The 17,649-nt window shown below is 36.6% G+C and overlaps 1 protein-coding gene across 1 annotated transcript in view; it reads right to left on the bottom strand.

The window, feature by feature from the left end:
- Nucleotides 1–17,649, bottom strand: part of SCN1A (sodium voltage-gated channel alpha subunit 1) — a 119,395-nt gene that overhangs the window by 58,878 nt on the left and 42,868 nt on the right. Inside the window, exon 3 of the mRNA XM_073241596.1 lies at nucleotides 5,118–5,430. Within this exon, the coding sequence (XP_073097697.1) occupies nucleotides 5,118–5,381 (264 nt within the window). The 5' untranslated portion in view covers nucleotides 5,382–5,430. The remainder of the gene's footprint in view (nucleotides 1–5,117; nucleotides 5,431–17,649) is intronic.

The following is a 17,649-nucleotide window of genomic DNA, read 5'->3' on the forward strand; positions in this document are numbered from 1 at the left end:
TCTTTAAAAGTGTAAAGTGGACCATAGTACTCCTCTAACAAAGCCTATTGAGAATTCATTTTGCCCTCAGACTTCAAGTTCTCTAAGATACACTAAAAGGTGCCCTTACCCAGCCGCAGGACCACCTCCCCAGCCACATCCTACTCTCTTCTTACCCATGTCAGTCCTGCTACATTACATGTCTTCCCTTTCCTTGGAAGCCTCCTCTCTCCCTGCCTTTCTACCCTTCAGATTCTAATTTAAGTGCTGTTTCTTTACAGAGGCACACAGTTTAAGTTTCCTGACTCTGACTAAAAAAAAAAAAGGTGCTTATCACCTTATTAGAATTTGGTGGGAAATGTAATTCTCTAATTATTTTAGAAGCTGATCCAAGCCCACTGAATCTCAAAGACTTTTTTTTTTTTTTTACAAAGGTAGGGATGCCCCTGATACAACAGAAATGCTGAAGCCACAAGGGGTTTGGGAAATACTGCCAGCCTAGGAGATGAGGGGCACAGCTTGCAAAGCGGCCTGAGTAGCGGGGCAGGCTTAGTTCAGGTCTGTCACTGACATCTCTTTTCCACTGGTAACTTTAGTGTGACACCTGCTAACCCACAGTAGCCTGGTGATGGGCTGCAGAAACTGACAAGACCTGGTTTTCAAACTAGTCTCTGTTATTTTGTGATCTTAGACATATTACTTCGCCTCATTTTCATTATTTTAAAATCAAGACAAGAGTTATCTTGGAATGACGTGTGGATTAAGTGAGCACTGTAAATATCCTGACACCGGGTGCAGGGAGCACAGAGCTATTATTTTTGACTGCCTAGCACACCTTCTTCAATAGTCTCAATCTCTTCCTTTTAGAGAAACCCTTTGTCCTACTGTCTGGCCATGTGGCTTCAGTGGAGCTGAACCACCTCCTCTGGCAATACAGGTGGACGGGTCACAGTCTCACTGACCAGTGAGACCATCACATACCCATGGCTACAGAGATTGGTGCACAGGAGGCTGTGTGAACTCATTAGAACCAATTCCAGGTCTTTTACAAGAGCTTTTGAAGAAAAAGGGAGCTCTTTTTCTTGGAGTTGCTAGGCTGTAGGATGTTAGTTCAATGCTACTGGTGGCTGCCTTGGCCATCCTGTGGGAAGGGTCAGCCTGCAAATGCAGCCAGCAGAGGTGAAAATAGAGTCCAAAATGGAAAAGGACTTACTTTCTGATTTTCCATTAAATTACTTTTGCAAGAAAAACTCCCTAACCTCAATTAAAAACAGAAATGAACAAATCTCTCCACCCAAAATGACAATCAAAACTCCTGTAGCAATGATAGGCCAGGCATGATCCGAAATCACAACTTCATGTATGACTCTTCATGCAGCCCCGATAAAGAGAGAGTATGTATCTTTTTTAGGACAGCTAATGAAAAGGGAAAATAAGTTGTTTTTAAGTGGTCCATGAGATAATCAAAGGAAGAATACATTTTTAAATGGATGCATTTCTTCATTCCATAATTAACAAACATCCATTTTCAGTACAGATCTAAAATATCTCATTCTATTTTCAGTACACTGTCATACCGTCAAAAGGATATTTTCTTCCATGGTACTAATGAGTCATCCGTAATTTTTAAGAACATGAAAAGGGAGAAGTTTTCTGTAATAAAGAGTGGGTGAAGAATTCCAATGTATAGCCAAATGGTGCAAAATCAACCCAAGCTATGAAAGGAAACTGTGAAAAAAAATCCCATAAGGAAAAAAAGGTGTGTTCACAAGCTAAAATGTGCCTTACCACACAACTAAAGTAAATAAACAAACAAAAAGAAACCCAACCCGAATCAGCTGTCAAGACCGCTGAACCAGTGCCACATGGTACACAAAACTAGGTGACCGCACTCTCAGAGCACTATTTTGTTCCTTGACCTTGGACTTCTGAAGGCTTAAGTCATGTGAGGGTCTGAAAATGCTTCCACACACCAGTAATGTTCATGACATGGTTGCTACTGTTCCTTCAATTACTGCTACAGTACCACTGACCATGGATCCAAGTACTTCAACAAATTTAGCAGAATTTTTGAACATTATATAATTTGCACACTTTGAACTGGGGCAAAGAAGATAAAAATATATGGGCATATGCCATCTGGAAGTACACCATCAGCAGTGACATTTCCATAAGCTCACTGACATTGTAGAAGATCATAGAGAGCTTCAGTGTGGTGGGTATAATCTAAAATGTAACATAAAAAATAGGTTCTGCCACCACTTTTCGAGAAGGATTGCTTTGTTTATTCTATGTATTATAGAAACGAGAGAATTTGTCTACAGATGGGAATGGCATACCAATTACTGTACTTCAGTTATACCTTCAGGAGGTCACTGGCCTAACTGCTGTCTGCATATTCCAACTCACTCAGGCAATAAAAGTCCACATCCCCAACAGCAGTGACAGTGGGAAATCTCACCCTAAGAAGTGTTTTCCCTAGTGACATTTCCACCACTAGACCCTTTACCTGAGCTGGAAGGGCTATGTGTGTGCACTGCATTATTTTAACGAAGATCACCCTGCCAATCTCAGATACCCACATCACTACAATAAAATTGGTCATCAAATATCAAAAGAAATATTATTCTTAAAAGGTCATTATTTTTCTAAACATTCCAACTTTAATCCAAGCAAACGAATTCAGAATTTAAAAATATTCCTCAATACTGAAATAATCCAATTCTGAAAGAAAATTCAAGACTAGAAAACAGTGTACAGGCAACTCTAGAAAGTGTTGAAACATGAAAATGTAAAGGAAGGAAATCTCAAACACATAGCTTCATCTTGGTTCTAAGCATGCCGTGTTACTTTTTGAGCATTTCAGTCCTGCAGAAAGTTTCATTTTTTCATTGCTGTTTGAATGACTTACATTTGAAGACTTGCTTGATGTCAGCTCAATGTGAAAGCAATGGAGGCAGCTTACCTTGGGGAAAACTCATTCCTGATAACAATATTTCTCTTAGCAGGTTGTTCTACTTGCACTCTGTGATTTGTTCCAAAACATCAAACTGTTTTTCCTTCCTCACACAATGTGCATTTGACAATAAGGGCAGATGTTAAAGGCAAGTGTGCGCGTGAATCTAACAAAGTTTATAAGGGTTATTTCAGCACAAGGATATGGCTGACTGGGTATCCTTCAGAGATGGGCTTTCACTCTCAGTTTTAAGACCTTTCTTAACTATTTCAAAGGGTTTGCATAATTTTTTTCATATGCTTGTATATCCTTGGTTGTACATCACTAACTATAAATCAGTCATAGGCTGTTTTGTTTGACAACTTTATCAATCTGAAAACTCTTTAATTTAAAGAACAATATTGATGAGATGATCTCATTTCCATATGAAGAATTGCTGCCCTTGTTGACATGCATTACTTCATTTTTTCTCCAAGTACTCATTTATTGTTTCACAAAGAAGGACACAGTGTCTGAGGTGGGGTTTCAGTCCTGTTTGATGCAGGGGTAGGTTCTGGGTGGCTTTAATAATTTTAGATGGGATCTCTCAATGAGAGAGGCAGGGCTGGGTTTCTGGGAGTAGCAGACAGCCCACTGAGGACAGAGCCCACTAGCTCCCGGTAAGAGCAGCTCCGAGTTGACGGGCCAGGCCCAGCGGCTATAAAGTTAAGTCACATACTCTACGGTGTGAATGAATTTCTGTCTAGAACATATCAGAGTCATTCCTTCAATAATGAAGCAATTTTAAGTTAAAATGCTTGAATAATTGGGTTATTCCCATTCTCACTTTCCTTGTACCAATAAATCCGTGATAGTCCATTTAATTTGAGCTCTAGCTTATCAGTTATCATATTAAATTCATTTCCAAAGGCCTGATTTACTTATAAAGTGCAAACTTTTCTCATAATTTAACTGGGAGTTAGGAAATGGATAAACTCTTTCCTATTAAGATTTAACAATGATAAAAAGCAAAATGAAATAAAATATAACTCTATAGGAAATTTTTCCTTATCACTTCCTTTACAATAAAATGGACAAAGCAGTTTTTAAAAAGGGAAAGTATGTTACAATTAAACAGGCTCTATCCTGAAAAGTTAAAGTAAAAAAAATCAGAGCATAGTGAGGTTTTTACCTTGGAAACTTTAGTAGCCAACAAGAAGTGATTTACAAAACTGTCTCAAGTCCACATATCAAAATTGCAAACTTAGGCACTTCACAATGACAAACTTGATACAAAATGGTGCCAGCAATCAAGAAAGCCCTTAAAAATTTGGGGAATATTTATGGCCCATGTCCAGCTAAAACATTTTGTTTGTTCAATTATAATATTTATGCCTGGAGAGTTCCCAAATATATTATTATCAGGTGGAAAAGTTAAAAAAAATGTTGCAAATCAACTACTCATAAATTTAATCTAAAATCAACACAATAATCTTTTTCAATTTTATCTTTTTCAATGCTTTTCTTCTTGGTTTGGAGAAATCATAGTCATAAAGATTGGGGGCTTCATACAAGGTGTTCATTTCAAGTGTGGATACAGGAAATTCAGGCATTCAAATACCATTTATAGGTCCTTTGGAGTACTATATGTTCGTTAACTCTTTACCAATATCAATATATTCCCACCAAAAGATTGAGTAATTTTTTAAAATTGTAGTTAGTATAGGAATGTTCTTTTCCTAGCAGAAAAAAGTTTCATCAAGAAATTGATTTATTATATATAACATGATATAGAAATTGAAAACCCTTGTAGCATCAAAGTTTATTCTATGAGAAAATAATACTAATATTTTTGAAGTCTTTATAATATAACATAAAAATTTCAGGATTTTCAAGTGCAGAAAATAAAATTATATAGAAAATGCAATCTATGGGGAGAATTTCCTAATTTATTATATTAGCTGCCTACGACTTACATTTGTTTTTGAGTATCTGTCATGGTATATTTAAGACAGCTCTATCTATTATGATAGAATCCATTTATTTCTCACGCATATATGTAAAACACAAGCAAATGTGTTTTACTTCTTATCAGGATAGTTAAGACTTTGTGCTAATTAAGCATGTTCTGGTGCTATAACAGTCCAAGGCATGCATGGGGTAATTAACAGCAAAATATGTCTGATTAAAAAAAAGCACTCACTTTTTTATTGATGTAGTACGGGTCCAGGTCCTCCAGCGGCTCTGACACCATCCCCGGAGGGATGTCTCCGTAAATAAACGGGAGGTTCTTCCCCGCTTCCAAGTCACTATTTGGCTTTGGGCCATTTTCATCATCATCCTTCTTGTCTGGCTTGGGGTTCTTAGCCTTTTCTTCTGCAATGCGTCTTTCAATAGCTGCAAGAGATTCTCTGGTGAAGAAGCGGAAGCTGTCAGGTCCTGGGGGTACAAGCACTGTTGGCTCCATCTTGTCATCCTGCACATTTTAATTACCATCTACTCTGCATATGAAAGTCCTAAAAAAAAAGAAGAATGCACAATTTTAAGATTAAGAAGAGATCTTAATATCTAGAAACTCTTGGCATGAAATCAGAACTAGAGGATTAAAATGTTTGTTCCTACTTAAGTTGAAATATAATCACTAAATATGCATTCTTTTTCTGTAGTAAGAACATTCAACATAGGATTTACCCTTTTAGCAAATTTTTGAGTGTGCAGCATAATACTGTTAGCTATATGATGTCGTACACATCTCCAGAGCTTATTCCTCTTGTGGAAATGAAACTTTATACCCACTGAAGAGCAACTCTCCATTCCCGCCCCCACCCCCAGTGCCCCCTGGCACCCACCATTCTAACTTTCTGCTTTAATGAGTTTGACTTAACAGATATATTTTCTCTCAGGTTTTGTTAAGTGTCCCATGTTTATTAATTCCTGTGCTTGGCCAATCCAGGAACTGTGCCATGACTTAAGATATTGGTTCAAGTACAGCCCTACAGTACATTAGGCTAAATACCACCATGCCCCTAAGGGACTGCTCACTCCCTAAGGCACCAGAAGATGAGGATGTATCCCCACGGAGACGACGGTTAGCTCATCGACAGGATGTAGTGGAAGGGGAGTTGTCTCTGAGAGGATATAAAAGCCAGCCCTCCAGTCTTGACAAGTGCTCCTGGCCAAGCTGGGCAGAACAGTCCGCTGTGGCCAGCCTTAATGAGCAGTCAGATCGCCACTGGTGTCCTGAATGGGTCTCCATCTGTTCTGAGATGGAGACAACTGCAACGGTGAGCTGCTCACATCATTAGCCACGCTGGGGTTGGCTTGCTCAACACATACGAAAGGAGACAGTCCAGTGCTGGATAAACGCCATTATACAGAACTAAGAAAGAGAAGACTAGGTTGGAAAGAACATACTAGATTGGACCACGGATGGGAGAAAATAGGTGCAGGTGCAAAAGAGCGCAGGATTCTCCTATCTCAGGAAAAAAATGATCAGAAAGGAGAGAGTGTCATAAGCTCAATAAGAACTGAAGTGTTTTTCTTCTCTAAAGCAATAATGATGTCTTGCTGACTCTATCGTCCTACAGGGCTAAACATATTGTGAGGACCTGAGGCAAAACTCTCAACTCCACAGAGCAGAGTCAGACCTGATCTGATGCCACAGGCCAAATCCCAAATGTATTGTTTTAAGGCATAGTTAATATGAGCTCAAATTTCACAGTCACTACTTTGCCCAAGCTTCCCAGACCCTAAGCTACCACTGGGCTGTGAGTTTTATTTGGACCCCGGATTAACTCATTAAGGTCAGAAAGCTATGAAACAGCTGATTGCATGCTTGGTATATATGGGCTTCAATAATAAAATTGCAGCCATAACTATTCGTGAGGACTCCCATAGGGACCTAAAATTTCACTGAAGGAGGTTTTGATTGTTGTGAGATTTAAGACCATGGAGGGTAATACAAGAAGAGATTCAAGTCGAAACTTGGACCCCTCATCTATTAAGTGGAATAATGAAATGTTCAGAGGTTCTTACAATCTACCTGCAACCAGCTTAGGGCTTGGAAGAATATAAAAATCCAATCAGCACATACAATCAGTGGAAAAGGAATGTTTGCCTTTTGCCTTGAAATTCTACTTCTCTCCGAACGTATCAGAAAAATACTGGCATTTATTCATTTGGAAATAACTAACCAATTAACTAACTAACTATTATTTATTTTATTCCTAAAAGTTTGGGAATAACAAGTATGGTACATTTTCTCATGAGAAGGTATTATGACATAGTTATGTGTATAGCTTTTATTTTTAACTAATTTTTGATAGAAAATATTTACAAATGATGTAAATTCAAAACATTTAAAAGAAAATATAGTATAAATTCTCCCTTTCATCTTATTCTCCATCATTCAACTCCCATTCCCAGAGATTACCTATCTTAATATATATTTCCAGATAAGTAATAGGTGTGTGCTAGCCTCATGAGTGTAAATATACTCACACACTTTCTATTTAAAAACACTGCACACACTATCTTACTACACAAGCTATTCTGCACCCTGCATTTTTCACTTAAAAATATATATTAGAGTTCATTCCTTATCAATTTTTAGAAGTTCAACTCTTTATTAGCTACATGATTTTCCATTGGTTGTATGTACTATAATTTACTGAATCAATTCAGATTGTTTTTAATCTTTTATAAAGTTGCAATTAACATATTTTATATACACACTTTCACATATAAGCAGATACATTTGTGGAATTAAATTCTAAAGGTGGACTACATTGTGCAAAAAGTAAATCTTTCATTTTGATGTTTTTTGCAAAATTACTAAGAACTTTGTACCAACTGATTGTCCAAACAACAATGTAGCACAGTGCCTGTTCATCTACATGCTCACCACACAATGTGTTATTATGCAGTACTTCCCATCTTTGGAAAAAATTAATATTATAATTTGCATTTGTCTTACCATGAGGAAAGCCAAACATTTTTTTTTCAGATGTTTATGAGCTATTTTTTATTTATTTTCTATGATTGCCTATTTAAATAATAGTTCCATGTTTTTCTTTTCTTTTTTAATCTATAGCATCTTTTTAATATGATATGAACCATTTAATTTGGGGATATGGGCCCTTTGACAAAAACATATGTTCTTTTGACTTTATGGTGTTTTTGTGCTGCAGATTAAAAAAATTAAAGCCAAAAGTTTTAATGTGATGATCTAACTATAAATTTTCTTTGGCTTCTGTATACTGTGTCATGCTTAGGAAAGTATCCAGGTGGAGGGGCACTTACATCATGTTTTCTTCTTGCATTTTAAGCATTTTTATGGTTTAATTTTATAAACTTAAATCTTTGATCTTTTCAAAATTTTTTTTATATGGAGTGAGGTAGAGGTCCATTTTTTCCCATTATTTCAACACACCTAATTATTTACTCAAACAACTAATTTGTCTCCACCAATATACAATGTAACCTTTATAGTTCTGTTAAAAATATAAATATATATTTTATTTACCTGAACCCTGAAGTCAGCAACAAACTTAATAAAGCAATCCTAGATGCATTTTCATTAAAGTCAAGAAAAAAAATCAATGCTAATATTTTCCAATTTTATGGAGGTACAAACCAAGCCAATTAGATATGAGAAATCATTACATTATTTAATAAGGATGAAGGAAGTAAAATTACAGTTATTTGCATATTATATGATTGTACACTTGGAAAACTCAGTAGAAACATCTGAAAAGTTGCTTGTAAGTGGGAAGAGAATTAAGGTGTCTGGGTTCAAAAGTAACACAAAATCAATAGCTTCCCTCCATCCATGACTAGTTGGGTCTGGGTGCGTAGGTCTGCTTAAATCTGGAGTTTGATTACCAGGCTTCTCTGGGCTTCCACATAAAGCTACACCATCCAAACAAATAAATGTCTATGAGGTAAAAGGTGATTTTTTATTACTTATCTATCTTAGTCCCCTATTTCAATTTTCTTTGTTCTGAATCTGTATGAGAAATAAATAATATTTATATTATTTATTATACTTACATTATATTTAATATTCTCCCTAAAAGACTCCCAACACCTACAACTTTGCTTTATGATGTCATTGTGGGTGCCTGTGAGGAATAACATAATCGAGGCAACTGGTCATGAAATTTTTTTGTTCAAAAATGTCCTTCAATTCTACATTGGTTTAAAAGCTTTAAAGCACTTCCCCCTTCCACTCCCTGCCCTGGCACTGTCCCCGTTAACGTGAGACCATTCGCATCTCTTCCAAGTGTCTACTGTTACCACTATGATCTATTAGATTAATTACTATTATTTTATGCCTTGTCTGGCCCTGGAAAAGATTTACAAGGAAAAAATGATTTGACCAATTGAGGAGTGCACTAAACATACAGCCTCAAGCTTTCTCAGGTTGTAGCTCAAGGTTTTCTTTACAGACAAGAGTGTATATATCTCCCTAATGTAGTAGTATTTCCACGTTGATGCGGCATTAAGTCATGAGAGTCTACAAGACCAGCTTTCAGGCAGAGAAGAGTTAGTTTCCCTCACCTCTGAACTTCTAAGAGGTAAATGATTTATTTGGAGAAAATCAGACAAAGATACGTAAATCATAAAATCAAGAAATAGCAAACATTTAAAGAGAATTGGGAGATCATCTAATCCAATCATCTCATTTAATGGAAAACAAACTGAATTAAAGTAAAACTGACATCTCTTTGTTTAGAATCTGCTTTCTCCTTTCAAAATAAATATGTAATATGTCCAGGGTCACACAGCTTGTTAACAGTAGAACTGGAATCTGAATGTTTCTTTCTGGACTTCCAAACCATGCCTGCCAGTTTCTAAGAGTTGTGAAATAATTTTCAAGTACTTATATGATTTTATACTTAAATAAATGTATGTAAATCTACCATAAGTAGCCATGTTAAACTAGTATTAATGCAATGAAATTATATTCCTTAGAGAAACTGAAAACAAATCTAGTAAATGAAGTGTTTTGACAGAAGTGGAGACTACCTTCAAAATCTGAAAAACAAGGGACACACACACACAAAAAAAGATAACTAATATTAAAAATAATTAAATTAAAATTAAATTATACAGGTTTGAAACCTGATGATTCCAACAATTTATTATTTATTATTATTTTTTAAATTAAGGTATCATTGATAAACAATCTTATGATGGTTTCACATAAGCAATACTGTGGTTTCAACATCCACATGTAATAACAAGTCCTCACCTCCTTCCCCCCATGACAGTCACTGTCTATAGCCTAGTAAGATGCTATTGAGTCATTACTTGTCTTCTCTGTGCTATACTGCCTTCCCTGTGACAACCTACCTATATTATGCCTGCTAATTATAATGTTCCTTAGTCCCCTTCTCCCTCCCTCTCACCCACCCTCTTTCACCCCTCCCCTTTGGTCACTGCTAGTCCCTTCTTGGAGTCTGTGAGTTGGCTGCTATTTTGTTCCTTCAGTTTTGCTTTATTGTTATACTCTACAAATGAGTGAAATAATTCAGTACTTGCATTTCTCTGCCTGGCTTATTTCACTGAGCATAATACCCTCTAGCTCCATCCATGTTGTGGCAAGTGACAGGATTTCTTTTCTTTTTATGGCTGAATAGTATTCCATTGTGTATATGTACCCCATCTTCTTTATCCATTCACCTACTGATGGACACTTAGGTTGCTTCTATGTCTTGGCTATTGTAAATAGTGCTGCGATAAACATAGGGGTGCATCTGTATTTTTGTATCAGGGATCTTGTTTTCTTCAGGTAAATTCCTAGTAGTGGAATTCCTGGGTCAAATGGAATTTCTTTTTTTAGTTTTTTGAGGAACCTCTATACTGCTTTCCCCAATGGTTGATTCAATTCACATTCCCACCAGCAGTGTAGGAGGGCTCCCCTTTCTCCACAATCTCGCCAGTGTTTGTTTCTTGTCTTTTGGATGTTGGCCATACTAACTGGTGTGAAGTGATAGCTCATAGTGGTTTTAATTTGCATTTCCCTGATGATTAGCAATGTATTTCCACAGTCAGTTTATTTTTTACTTCTATAATTTTTTAATGTTTTGCCAAACCTGCTTGTTTCCAATTCTCAGCTGAACAGATAAATGTATGTAATTTCCCTGCCCCACTTCAATCTCCTGTTTTCCTAACACTCAAGTTATAATTATACAACACTTAGATATCTTGACCACCTTATACTATATAATATGAAGTGGGGAAAATTGATATATATGCAATTCTGTCTTAAAGTGGTTTGATTTTTATGCTGAGGATAAAATAAACCAAAATGACTGCCAGCTCCTTGTAGAGTCAATCCCATTACTATTCTGGGGATATGAACCACCTTGGCATGGCGATCCATGCGGAAGTGCTTCAGTTGACTTTATGGTGTTTCTACCACCCACTTGACAAAAGAATGTTACTGCCAATAATAAAAAGTAGGTAAAATGTTACTTGTACAGTTGTCATCTCACGTAACTGTTTAATACTCAGGAAAGAATTTTTTTTTTTACAGAGAGCTTCACAAGCATAGAAAATCCTGTTCTGTAAGTATCTTTTCTAGAAATAATGTGGTTTGGTATGTTTGTGACCAAAATCTTTATTTCATTTGGCTTTTAATAATATTCATTTTTAGTATTGTAACTGGGATGGACTAAACAACATATTTTATTCATGTGTTTAAAACATTTACTTTCTTTAAACTACTTGGTAATCCACCTCTAAATTTTCATGCTATATTCCGATTACATTTAAAATAAGGTCACATATCTAACATATATCAACATCTATATCAATCTATTTCAGGAGTATTTTTCAGGACGTCCTAATAATAAACTATGAACTACAAAATTCACTCAATCCACTAGTTGCGTCATTGACCTCATATCAATAAACTGTTCAAACTGACTGCATCATTTGTTACTTTGTTGAATAGCTGGCCTATATTTATTTCAGATGTTAATGCAAAGTTGACACAGAGTGTGATAAAAAGTGCTGTATGTTGAACTAAAATAAAATACTGCATTCTAGGCATGTTTGGAATCAAGAAATATATAATACATCACTTTTTTTATTAATCAGATTGTACAATTATTGGACAGCTTTTTCCTCGCTGTATAATCATTGAATTAAATGTTTAGAAAAACAAGACCTAATGTTCCAATCACATTGGTTGGAGTTAACTTTGAATATGATTCCAAATTGGCAATATGTTTCACGCAGTATTTGATGAATAATAGCAAAAAAATATACAGACTGACCCAAATCAGTCCCACAAAGTGACCATGCATAAACTCTTGTAGCCTGTGGGCTTGTACTCCTGCCCATGGAAAACTTTTCTATTCAAATTTAGCTCTATAGATATTACCCTGTCATTAATCCTATTTTCTTGGCCCTATGGTAAATGATACTTGGTGAAATAATTCACTGGGTCCAGTCTTATGGGCAATCACTATTTCCGTACTATGCCTTTAACTATAACATCAATTTGTTTTCTGAACTCCAGAAACCATTCAACCACTACCTAGTACAAGACCTATGTTGTGTACAATAAGATTTGTGCATTTTATTTTATGTACATCAATATTAAAAACAAAACAAAACAATACAGAAAGGACCTATCTTGTAACTTAACATATTCTTGAGTAAAAAGATGCTTGACAGTATGAAGTGTTGACATGTATGTGTCCTAGACTTGGACTGAGAGCCTTAACCATTAGGAAGGGCATTATGTGGTGGCACAGTATATTGAAATATGAATTTGTATGTGCCTTGCTTATAGTGTTCCCCCTTTTCATTTCAAGTAAATTGAATCGTGAGATCTTTATTATCTTAAGAATTTTGTAGAGCAGTAAACAAAAGCATGAAGTCTATGCTTTCTTCTCCCTTCTGGTAAAAATCTTAAATGCATTGAAGATACAATGTTAGAAGTCCCGTAACAGGAAAGACAGGGGAGAAAGTCGCACAGGTGAGTAGTGAGAGTCTCTAGATAGGGGAGTGGATGGCAGTGTCCTGGGCAGGTGACAAAATCTCAGAGGGGACCTCTGGGAGGTTAGAGCCTTGTAAGGGAGGATCTCAGTCTTGCCAAAAACTCCTGTACACTAAGCAGGGCAAGAGCCACAGATCTATGGACTTAAAGAGGTTAAATGGGCATCTCAGGGGCATCCAATTACAGATGACAATCATTTGCTCCCTGTAAGGGGCTTATACATCTCTTCCAACTGCTGTGTGACTTGCAGGCCCTTCTTGTAGGTGGGGTTCCTGGGTAGTACTTCCTTGTCCCATTGTCTGATCATGTGACTTCCTTTGGGAAACAACAAACATAATCTTCAAGCAGAAGTTTTCAAGGCAAAGTTGTGCTTCCACAAAGCTTCTAATTCTTTTCCCTCTGCCCTGAGAAATGGTATGTCGCAAATACAGGCTGCTCCCGAAATAAATAAAATAGAGAATAAGAAAACAATAGGAGAAAAACAATGAAATCAAAAGCTGATTCTGGGAGAAGATAAACAAAATGGACAAATCTCTAGCCAGACTTATCAAGGAAAAAAAAAGAAAGAGGACACATATAAACAAAATCAGAAATGAAAAAGGAGAATTACAATTGACACCCCAGAAATACAAAGAATTATTAGAGAATTCTATGAAAAATTTTATATGCCAATAAATTGGACAACCTAGCAGAAATGGACAAATTACTAGAAATATACAACCTTCCAAGACTAACCCAGGAAGAAATTGATAATCCTAACAGACCAATTACCAGTACTTGGTACAAAATAATACAAACAAAATTATAGACCAATATCCCTGATGAACATAGATGTCAAAATCCCCAACAAAATACTAGCAAACTAAATTCAAAATACATCAAAAGGATCATCCATCATGACCAAGTGGGATTTTCTCCAGGGATGCAAGGATGGTACACTATTTGTAAATCAATCTATGTCATGCACCACATTAACAATAGTAGGATAAAAACCATATGATCATTTCAATAGATACTAAAAAAGCATTTGAAAAAAATCAACATATATTCACGATAAAAATTCTGAACAAAAAGGGTGAAGAGAGAAGATACCTCTACATAATAAAGGCTATATATGACAAACCCACAGGTAGCATCACACTCAATGGCAAAAAGCTGAAAGCTTTTCCTCTAAGATCAAGAATAAGGCAAAGATGTCCACTTGTATCACTTTTATTCAACATAGTATTAGAAGTTCTAGCCATGGCAATCAGACGAGAAAAGAGATAACAGGCATCCAAATTGGTAAGGCAGAAGTAAAACTGTCATTATTTGCTGATATTTCATATACATAGAAAACCCTAAAGACTCCACCAAAAAACCATTAGAACTAATTGTATTCAGCAAAGATGTATGATATATATACATATATCAGACAATCAATATGCAGAAATCTGTTGCATTCCTATATACTAACAATGAACTAGCAGAAAGAGAAATCAGAAAAACAATTCCATTTAAAATTGCATCCAAAAAAAAAAAAATACCTAGGAATAAACCTAACCAAGGAGATGAAAGACTTGTGCTCTGAAAATCAGGACATTGATGAAAGAAACTGCAGAAGACACAAATAAATGGGAAGCTATCTTATGATCATGTATAGGAAGAATATTGTCAAAATGGCCATCCTGCCCACAGCAATTTACAGATTCAATTCAATCCCTACCAAAATACCAATGGCATTTTTCAGTGAACAACAGCAAATAATCCTAAAATTTATATGGAACCACAAAAGACTCTGAATAGACAGAGTAATCTTTATTTATTTATTTATTTATTTATTTATTATTAAAGTATTATTGATATACACTCTGATGAAGGTTTCACATGAAAAAACAATGTGATTACTACATTTACCCATATTATCAAGTCCCCACCCATACCCCAATGCAGTCCCTGTCTATCAGTGTAGTAAGTTGCCACAGATTCACTGTTTGACTTCTAGGTAGAGTAATCTTGAAAAAGAAGAATGCAGCTGGGGGTATTACTCTCCTTGACTTCAAGCAGTACTATAAAGCTACACTAATCAAAACAGTATGGTACTAGTATGAGAACAGACCCACAGATCAATGGAAGAGAATAGAGCACCCAGTTATAAACCCATGCATAGATGATCAATTAATATATGACATAGGAACCATGAAAAGACAGCCTCTTCAATAAATAGTGTTGAGAAAACTGGACAGCTACCTGCAAGAGAATAAACAGGATTACTGTCAAACACTGTATGTAAAAGTAAACTTGAAATGGATTAAAAACCTAAATATAAGACATGAAACCATAAAACTCTTAGAAGAAAACAGGCAAAAATTTCTTGAACATAGGATGAGTAATTTTTTCTGGACACATCTCCCTGGGAAAGGGAAACAAAAGCAAAAATGAACAAGTGGGACTATATCAAACTGAAAAGGTGTGTACAGCAAAAGACACCATCAGCAGAACAAAAAGGCAACCTACAGTTATGTATGGAGAAAATATTATGTAGGGAAAAAAAGAACCCTTCTACACTGTTGGTGGGAATATTAATCGGCACAGCCACTGTGGAAAGCAGTATGGAGGTCCCCAGTAAACTAAAAACAAGAAATGACATATGACCCAGTAACTCCATTTCTATATCAGAACAAAATCTCTGATGCAAAAAGATAGATGTACCCCTTTGTTTAATGCCACGTTTTTTACAATAGTCAAGATATGGGAGCAACTGAAATGTCCATAAATAGATGAGTGGGTAAAGGAGAAGTGGACATATACACAACAGAATATTATTCAGCCATATAAAAGAAAAACAATCTTGACATTTGCAACAACATGGATGGACCTAGAGGGTATCATGCTAAGTGAAATAGGTCAGGCGGAGAAAGACAAGTACAATATGATTTCACTTAGATGTGGAATCTAAAAGCAAAACAATGCAAAAATGAACCAAACAGCAATAGAGTCATAGACACTGAGGAGTGACTGGTGGTTACCACGGGGGAGGGACTTGGCTAAGTAGTTGAAATAGGTGAGGGGATAAAGAGGCACAAACATCTCAATCATAATATAAATTAGTCATGAGGATGAAAGCATAGCATAGAGAATATAGTCAATAGTTCTGTAATACCTTTCTATGTTGACATATAGTAGCTACACTAGCTGGGGTGAGGATTTAAAATGTATGTAACAATTGAACCACTATGTCATATGCTTGAAATCAATAGAATATTGTATATCAAGTATACTTCAATACAAATAATATTTTTAAAAAAGAATAGAGGCTACTCCTTCAGCCTGGGTCCTGAAATAGGAAGACACATGGAACAGAGCTGCCGGATACCTGGTAGCCACGAACAGGTTTGTAAATCACAGACTTTGAGGTTGTTTAACACAGCAAAGCGAACTTCTCTATCACTGAAGGCCACTAATTGATAACCAGATTGCTAAACTGGTTAAATAAAGAAGAAACATGCTATCCTTTAAAACATAATTTGTGACTGAGATTCTGTCCTGCTACAGTTTATTAGGCTCTGCCTGTAGTTCTGTCACGAAGAACGTAAGTACCGTCAGGATGATTTTCTTCTTTAGAGCGAAGACAGTCATGAAAAGTAGGATGATGGCTGGCCCACATTATCAACCTTGTGGGATAGTATCTCTTCTGAAAATCAGGATAACTTAAGGGAACTCTTGGACACACCTTTGATTAGCTTGTACTATGAATACAGTAATGGTCTTAATTACAAACAAATGAATTTTAAAATCTTCTAGTAAAGAAGTCTTCTGTGTTAGAAAAGAAATAATCTTATGGTTTGTGGGTGGGTGGGCTGGTCACAGAGACCTGGGAGGACACAGTGGACATTGAATCCTGCGCGGCGGTGCTGAGGCTGCGGACTTGGGGTGCCGAGTGTGAGGTGGAGGCCCTGCAAGCCTCACGTGGGCCTCCCACGCCTGTTTAACTGGGAATAAGGAAAATATTGCCTAAATCCAGTTAGAGGAGGAGCTTCTGAACAAAGCGGATTCTCCAAAGAGAAAGACTATGGTGGCCCCGCCTGTCCAGCCTCCCTTTCTCGCTGCTCATCTTTGCCTCCCCCTCTCTGCCTCTCCAGTTCCTTCCCTTCCATCAGATCCCATCTCTGCTGTGACTCAAGCCCCCCTCCCTTCCCACCCTCCCCTCCATCTGTAGAAATCTCAGAGGTCCAGTCCACTTTTTTTTTTAAATCATTGCTTAAAAGTAATTTAAAATAAATCCCACAAAGACACAGACAGAATGAGTGCCATCATTCTTGCTGCGCTCCCAGGAACTAGAGGCCATGTGTGCCGCTGCTGCTGGTGAAGGCGGGAGTTGGGCAGCTCTAAGCAGCAGCCCGGGGAGCTAGTGCTGGAGTCAGCACTTGTCTTTTTATTGCTATGGGACAATAATAGGAGGGAAAAAAATCAGGTTTACTTAGTACAATTCCACTGAAGCAGAAAGAAGCTGGCACTAGCATTTTACCACAAGATGTTAGGGGAAAAATGGTTACAGTCCGTCTTTGCAAACATCTACCTGGATAACCTTTTCAGTGAACTAGTGCACTATTTTCAATCAGTATGCAAACCCTTTCAAGACTCATGGTATTTTTCTCTTCCTGAGAAAAATAAAGTACATCTCTTCGGTAGGATCTTTCCTGAATGCCTAGGCATTCGTATTCTTAAAAACTCATACTTA

Source organism: Manis javanica, chromosome 7 (genome assembly GCF_040802235.1).
Source record: "Manis javanica isolate MJ-LG chromosome 7, MJ_LKY, whole genome shotgun sequence".
Classification (NCBI taxonomy): Eukaryota; Metazoa; Chordata; class Mammalia; order Pholidota; family Manidae; genus Manis; species Manis javanica.